The following is an 8,531-nucleotide window of genomic DNA, read 5'->3' as shown; positions in this document are numbered from 1 at the left end:
TCATTTCAAGTTCGTTTTGGACGCTTAAGGGTCATTTGGGTCGTTATGGGTCATTTATGCCTAAAAATGTCATTTTCGTTCCTAACTATCAACAAACGAACCTATATTCAAAATCTAAACCTTTTACATGATTTATATGAGTAGTTATATGTTTATGAAACTCATTTCAAGTTCGTTTTGCACTCCTAAGGGTCATTTGGGTCGTTATGGAACATTTTATGCCTAAAAATGCTATTTTCGTTCCCAGTTTATAAGTTTCCATAAGAGTCTCAGTTTTTCCATAGGTTTTGCCATAATAAAATCAAGGAAAGTTCAACATATATCACCAAAGAGTCCTTATTTTTATTTCATATTGAAAACAAATAGCATTTCATCCAATTATAATATGTGCATATATGACTAATATAGGACTAGTAGAAAACTTCACTCACTTAGTCACTTATACTCAAAGCAAATACTCAAAATTAGAACATCAACAACATTTACCTTAATCTGTTTCGCTTTGCTACTGCATGGTACATTCCCTTTACCCGGTATGTTCTTCGTGTGCGTCCTCAAATATAACTCACCGGCCGTAGGCAAAGCACCTCCATTGTCTTTTGCCTTAGTATAAAGGAATTTGTGTAAGTATTCAACGTAATTACATATTTAGGTAAAAGTAAGCTACATAATTATATTTACCATTTTTTTTGCATGTTCAACTGTGGAAATGGAACCTTGAAAATGTGTGGGTTCAATTGGATTGGTTAGTGAACCGCCTCTCCTATTCTTCTTAGCACGCTCAGACTTTTTCAGGAATTCAGGATCCTCCGTTGCATGCCTCATCATCTCTTTATGCACATCCTCGGGCAACCACTTAGGACGTTCTCCACCCTTTCTTGAGGTGATGTTGTTGTGCAAGTCCTTTAGTCTTGCTCCCGCTTTTTCATGGTAGTCATGCAAAGCCAAGGTGTCGTACTCCGGTGGCCACTTGTGAGTCCGCTACAAATTTTCGACAAAGTTAGGTTTATAACTAAAAGTTAATGTATTAAGTAATATGAAATTGATTATACCTTGAACAAATTAAACCAATGCTCTTTGGTATGGTTATCCACCTGTGAATAACACGTCCAAGGACTCTTGTAATACTTTTGAATGACACTCGTGATGTGTCGGGCGAGGGAACTATGATCAAACCTAACATAATGAAAGAAGGAAAAGAAAATTAGTCGGTAGTTAATAAAATTCTAAGTCATACCATAGTTTACCAAATAAGGAAAATTAGTCGGTAGTTACTAAAGTTCTAACCCATACCATAGTTTACCAAAAAAAGAAACTTAATCATACCATAGTTCACCAGGTGTCATCCAAAACACTCCCGGCTCAACAACCACTTCATCTTGTTGTGTCTCAGGTACAACCTCACTATCATACTCACCCTGAGTCATGTCATCATCAAAGAAGGTATCCTGAGTGGATTGTGTGATATGTGGACTATCGCGAGCACCTCCATGAGAAACTCCATGAGCACCTCCATGAGCTCCTCCACGAGCACCCCCACGAGCACCTTTACGTCCACTTCCACGAACACGGCCACTGCCTGAACTATCCCCTCGACCAGACATCTGTTTAATTAGTAAAACAAAAACCAAACATTAGCTATATAAATAAATTCCAAAAACAGTAAACGTTCGATATATGTAAGTTTCTAATAAGAAGTACATGCTATGGTTATCAACGTTCGCTCCTTACAAATAGATAGCATAATTCGCGTTTCAAACAAAACATTAACAAACTACATCTTAATGTATGTTCAACACAACATTTTACAAACTAAATTGAATCAATCACATCAAGAACATGCTAGCTAGTCGTCGTATGCATCATCATCAAACTCATCATCATCAAACTCATCATCAACATCATCATCGTCACTTGTCTCAAACTCATCATCCTCATCGCCACTTGTCTCAAACTCATCAGCCTCAACATCGTCTTCATCTATCACGTCCTCATCATCTTCTTGATCTTCATAATCTGGAATCTCTTCCGGAGCACAAATAGCTGAAGAATCCTCATTCGCATCTTCTTGGAGAAATTCTAAGTCAACCGGAGCATCAATCACTGACCTTGCCTTAGTCTTAAACACAGCCCACCATTGGTCTTTATCCCTCTTCAAACTGGGGTAATGAGCAAAGTACACTTGGCTAACTTGGTAAGACAATACAAACGGGTCGTACTTTGGGTACCTCTTAGAATGATTGACCTCCACAAGTTTGTATTGTTCGTGAATGTTCATACCTTTCATGGAGTCCATCCAACTGCACTTAAACAAGATGGTCTTGTACTCTCGAAGCTTACCACAATAGGCAACTTCAACCACCTCCTCTAAAATGCCAAAGTAGTCAATTTCTTCGGGACTTTGTACACACACTCCATAATTCATAGTTGACTTGTGTTTTCCATAGTCATGCGTGTGAAAATTATATCCATTCACATAGAAATGACTCCATGTTCTCACTTGTTTAGAGGGGCCCATTGCAAGAGCGCGTATCACATCATCAGTTATGAAAGACCGGAGAACCTAATTTGTAGAAGAAATCAGTAATTTTTGTATTATGTTAATGATTAGTATAAGTGATATAATAATATCAATATAAACAATACAAAATTAATTTCACGTGTGACTTAAACCATTCAGGGTATTGGGCTTCAAATTTACTCCAAATATCCTCCATAGCTATGTGTGGATGAATTTGGCGAATATGCTCCTCAAATTTCCTATGGTAATTAAATATTAGTTTATTACTTTTCATAATTAAATATTAGTTTATTACATTTCATAATTAAATATTAGTTTATTACCTTTCATAATCACCTAAGATGCCACTGTTTGCAAGCACATAAAGATGTGCTCGATCATACTCCTTGTCTTGCAAGTAGCGCAAACGGCCATTAGTAGGTGCACGGCCACTATCAACCCTGAACATCTCGGGGATATTAACATCATCTTGGTTCTCAACAACCGAATTGACGTTTCTTCCAAGATCCCTTGCTTTGGTGTCAACCTCCGGTTGAAAATAGTTGGAACAAAAGTTTGAAATCTCCTCCATTAGGTAAGCATTGCATATGGAGGCTTCTACACGTGCCTTATTTCCAACCTTACGCTTTAAATGGTTAAGAAACCTATAAAATACGTAAGTGTAATCAATAGTTACTAATAAACGTGTAGAATGCTTAAAAAAGATTACTTATTTACACGTAAGGGAATTTTTTTGATTACCTTTCAAATGGGTACATCCACCTGTACTGCACCGGACCACCAACCTTTGCCTCATGTGGAAGATGGACTGGCAAATGTTCCATTGAGTTGAAAAATGCTGGTGGGAAGATCTTCTCTAGCTTGCACAAGATCTCAGCTATATTCTTATCCAAGCGATCTATATCACTCATTTTGATAGTGGGAGCGCATAAATCTCGAAAGAATTGACTGATCTCCGTAATTGCCTTCCAAACATGCAAGGGAAGCCATTCCACTAAAGAAACAGGCAGTAACCTCTCCATGAAGACATGACAATCGTGGCTCTTCATTCCATGTAGCTTACATGATTGGAGATTGACACACCTGCTCAAGTTTGAAGCAAATCCATCCGGGAATTTCAAGTCTCGAACCCATTCACATAACACCTTCTTTTGAGCCTTGTCAAGTGCAAAAGGTGCTTTTGGCATGGTTTTACTTCCATTTTCAAGCTCTAACTGCCGACGTTTACAATACTTTGCCATGTCTTTTCTTGCATTAGCGGTGTCCGAGGTGCTGCCTTTCACATCCATCACAATGTGAATGAGTTGGTCAAAAAAGTTCTTTTCAATGTGCATGACATCTAGGTTGTGCAGGAGAAGCAAATTCTTCCAGTATGGGAGTTCCCATAGAATATTTTGTTTGAACCATCCCTTTTTGGCACTCTTCAACTTCTTAAGAGCCTCGGGACCATCAGTTGCTTTAGGCAAGTCCTTCACACATTGCCACAATTCTTCACCACTCATTATATGCGGACCCATGCCATTTTCAACTTTGTTTTTGCAGAAAGCTGTTTTATTCTTCCGAAAAGGGTGACCTTGTGGAAGAAATTGTCGATGGCAATCAAACCATGAAACTTTACCTCCATGTTCTAGCCAAAATGCCTTGGACTTATCCATACAGTAAGGGCATGCCTTCTTTCCGGCAGTGGACCATCCAGATAGCATTCCATATGCAGGGAAATCACTAATAGTCCACAAAACGGCTGCGCGGAGGTTGAAATTTTGCTTGCTTGATATGTCATAAGTCATAGCCCCAACCTCCCATAACTGTTTCAACTCTTCGATGAGCGGTTGCATGTACACATCCAAGTGTTCCTTTGGATTTTGAGGACCGGGAACGAGCAAAGAAAGGAACATGAAGGGTTTTTTCATACACATCGATGGAGGCAAGTTGTATGGTGTAAGAATAACAGGCCAACATGAATATTGGGAGCCAAACTTACCATGGGGGGCAAATCCATCCGTGCACAAACCAAGCCTAACATTTCGAGGCTCTGATGCGAAATCAGGAAAGGTTGCATCCAAGTGCTTCCATGCTTCACTGTCGCTAGGATGTGCAAAGGTGTTTTGAACTCGAGGATTCTTGGCGTGCCAAGTCATATCCTCGGAAACGTTCTTGGTAGCATACAACCTTTGCAACCTAGGTGTGATTGGAAAATAGATCATGACTTTAGCCGGTACAAGCTTGCCTCTAGAAATCTTCCTATATCGATCACTTCCACATACTCTACATTTATCTAATTGTGCATCGGCTTTCCAGAAGAGCATACAACCTTTAGGACATGTGTGGATCCTCTCGTGAGGAAGTTCCAAGCCATGAAGAACCTTCTTTGTACTATTGAAAGTTCTACCCATTTGGTTGTTATTTGGAATAGCATCATTCATCAAAGAAGCAAACCCATCCACACACCTGTGTTGTAAGTTGAATTCACATTTCAAACTTTCAATTCTTGATGCCATCTCCAACACAGATAGGTTGCTCCCTTCATATAATGGATCTTCAGCTGCCTTTAGAAGGTTGATAAGCTTCTTGGCTTCACCATTTGGCTCTTCTTCAACTACATCGACCTCTTCGTTCAACATATGTTCTTGATTATTTCCTAGAGCATCGATAACCATTTCACGGTATGGATTGGTTTGAACACGCGAGGCGGACTCTCCAAAACTTTCCCCTTGACATACCCATTCATAGTAATTACGAACAAAACCCTTCTTGTACAGATGTAGTCTAACTGTTTCAACATCATAGAACCGTCTGTTATCACAAAAGGGACATGGGCATCTTATTTTGTCACCGTCACCACAACTTGGATGCTCTTTGCAAAACTCAATGAACTCTGTAACCCCATTGAGAAACTCGGGCTTAATATTGCGCCCATCAAGTCTATCATACATCCATTTACGCTCCGTCCTTTTCATCAGGGCCGGTCCTGACATTTTGGGGGCCCTAGGCGAACAAAGAGATATGGGCCCCCATGTATAATAGGCATTTTAATTTTCAAAATCTACTTTAAATAATATGCTTGTTTATATTTTTACGGTACATTTCTTTTACAAAGTACTCCGTATATATAAATCATATGTAATAATATTTTATCTCATCTTATTAATTTATATGATGTCGTTTTAAGAAAGACAATGAATATTTATCCAAAAAATTTACATAATATAAAATTAGAAAACAAAATTTAAATTTATCAAACATAAATTGAAAAAAGAAAATAAAACAAAAAAAGTACAGTAGAAAATGGATATTTAAAAAAAAAGAAAAGACCATAGTCTAAAAAGAAAGAAGCAAAGGAAAAAAGAGTGACATCAATAAATAAGGAAAACAAATCTTAGCACAAAGGGGGGAAGCAGGATTCGAACCCTGGTTGAGTGAAACCATCATCACCTCAAATACCATTGAGCCACAGAATCATTTATGTTAGGTTCATTGCGTTTACAATACTTGTACAAATTAACTGACACAAATATATTTGGGCCCCTTTCGGCCCTGGGCCCTAGGCCGTCGCACTCCTGGCCTATGCCCAGGGCCGGGCCTGCTTTTCATGATACTAAATTCTACACCCTCAACAAAAATCATGTTACTAATTAATCAAATTCTACAAACCTAATAGTTAATGTGAATAATATATATTATATATACACAAATGTATAATACATGCATTTACTAATTATATAGCTTAGCCATGAATAAATTAGGATATTAAATTAGGATATGATATTCAATTATGAGGAAATGATTTATTTTTCATATAACAGAAATAAACTAACCCAAAAAATCCAAATATGATTTGATCTAACCACTTACAAGTTAAACTAATCATGATTTATGAAGAGAAGGATTCGGGTTTGTTTTGATTTCCAGATATAAGGCTTCAGATTGGGAAATAGTTGATCAGTTAATAATCTTATGTCACCACAAAAATCCAATAACGACACCACCTATACGTGTACATATTAAAAAGATACATCTTGCTAAAATCAATTTTTTAGGGCAACACTCGAACTACACACTAGTTATTTTATAAACTTAGAGAGTCAGAGTAAGAAGATATTAAAACGATTTTCTTCTCTATCCCTTTCCATATAACAGATAAATTAAGAAATACGCAAATCAAGCTGTGAATGGTGGTAGTTTTTCAATGTTCATCATAATCATCAACACCCCTTTAAAAAAGCTATCCAGTTTGTTTGGAGGATTGAGTATCATTGAGATTTGAGGCCATTGCACAAATGTATATATACACAAATGTATAATACATGGGCATCCATTTTTGGCAACCCCTTTACAATATACATTATCTTTTTTACCAACATTTACACTTACACTTTTTTAATGAATATTATTATACTAGCTAATTAAGTTTCTTGTTTTAAATCAACTATATTCACTCAATCACTAACAAATTAATAAATCAACAACTAAAATAAATCGACAAATAAAGCAAAAAAAATAAAAAAATAAAATAAAAATTTAGATCGACAAATAAAGCAACAAAAAAAAAATCAACAAATAAATCAATAAAAATAAAATAAAATCAGCAAATAAAATAAATAAATAAAATAAAATCACCATAGATCCATATCAATCATAATCATAAATCAACATAATATTAAATCAATTAATGAAATTGGTTAGGATTTGAAAAATTGAAATATACTAAATCAAATAAAGAATAAAGAGATGTACCTAAAAAGGGAGAGAGGGAGGCATTGGTGGTTGAATGCGTCGTTGGAGGAAGTCGGTGGTGGTTGAATGCGTCGTTTAATTTGTGGTTGATTGCGTCGGTGGCTACGTCGCAGGTGGCCTGCGTCGTGGGTTGGCCTGCGACGGTGGGTGGCCTGCGTTGTGGGTTGGCCTGCGTCGTGGGTTGGCCTGCGACGGTGGGTGGCCTGCGTTGTGGGTTGGCCTGCGTCGTGGGTTGGCCTGCGTCGTGGGTTGGCCTGCGACGGTGGTGTTAGGTTATGATACATATGACATTTACATAGATCATGCGGAAAAACCATTAACCCAGGAAACATATTATTTACACATAATCATATAGCATAATTAGATGCATACTCTTTGTTGCGTGCCTTCCCTAGCTGCGCCCGAACCGAACAAGAACAAGTCTTTTAGGACTCCAAGTGTCGTCCCTCCGTAGAAAGTCCACAGCACGTCCGGATCCGCCTTAAGATTGACCAACTAGAATCGCCCTTAAGGTACTCAGAAAATTCGGCACTTTTGAGCAAGATGTGTGTTTGATTTTCTCTCAAAAACTCACTTTTGAATACTTAAAAACTTGTGTATAAATTATGACCCCTAGGCCTTTATTTATAGAGTTATGGAAAAGGAATCGCAATCCTAGTAGGATGCGAATTAATTGGAATTAGAATTCTACATGAATTCTACTTAATCAATTTATCCAATAGGAATAGACATTTAATCATACACTGACTCTTGCAGATTCAGGAATCTCGCATGAGCTCAAACTCACACACACACGGCAGCCACAAGGGCTGCCCATGCGCGTGCGAGCAGCAGCCCGCGCAGCACGGCCCACGCATGCGCGGCCTTGTGCGCGCTGGGCTGTGGCGTGCGTGCTTGCTGGGCGATGGCCTGGCTTCGTGCTGGGCCTTCGTCCGGCAGGCCTCGTCCGATGCTAATTCGTACGATACGCTTCCGATTAAATTTCCATTTCCGGAATCTATTTCCGATACGAACAATATTCAATATTTCCGATTCCGGAATTAATTTCCGTTTCGAACAAATATTTAATATTTCCGTTTCCGGAATTATTTTCCGATTCCGGTAATATTTCCGATTCTGACAATATTTCCGTTTCCGGCAATATTTCCGATTCTGGTAATATTTCCATTTCCAATAATATTTTCCGATACGTACCATGTTTCCGTTTCCGGTAACATCTACGACTTGGATAATATTCATATTTCCGATACGATCCATATTTCCGTTTCCGGCAATA

At 38.1% G+C, this 8,531-nt stretch overlaps 1 protein-coding gene across 1 annotated transcript; it reads right to left on the bottom strand.

Annotated features, from left to right (window-relative positions):
* Nucleotides 1-1,846: 1,846 nt before the first annotated feature.
* LOC130462925 (uncharacterized) lies at nt 1,847-5,496 on the bottom strand. Its single transcript, XM_056831912.1, has 4 exons — nt 3,263-5,496; nt 2,845-3,165; nt 2,661-2,760; nt 1,847-2,563 (listed from the first exon to the last, which is right to left on the bottom strand). Exons 1-4 carry the CDS (start codon nt 5,494-5,496, stop codon nt 1,847-1,849), a joined length of 3,372 nt encoding a protein of 1,123 aa, XP_056687890.1.
* Between the last annotated feature and the right edge of the window lie 3,035 nt (nt 5,497-8,531).

The sequence above is a fragment of the Spinacia oleracea genome, chromosome 6 (assembly GCF_020520425.1).
Source record: "Spinacia oleracea cultivar Varoflay chromosome 6, BTI_SOV_V1, whole genome shotgun sequence".
In the NCBI taxonomy this organism is placed as follows: Eukaryota; Viridiplantae; Streptophyta; class Magnoliopsida; order Caryophyllales; family Amaranthaceae; genus Spinacia; species Spinacia oleracea.
This window is presented reverse-complemented; position numbering and strand designations above follow the sequence as displayed.

Bases quoted from the DNA above. Each gene is read 5' to 3' on its own strand.
- LOC130462925 (XM_056831912.1), bottom strand. From the start codon at position 5,496: ATGTCAGGACCGGCCCTGATGAAAAGGACGGAGCGTAAATGGATGTAT. The intron at 3,166-3,262 runs GTAATCAAAAAA...CGTATTTTATAG, and splicing joins TGGATGTACCCATTTGAAAG to GTTTCTTAACCATTTAAAGC. The intron at 2,564-2,660 runs GTGAAATTAATT...TCTACAAATTAG, and splicing joins CTGAATGGTTTAAGTCACAC to GTTCTCCGGTCTTTCATAAC.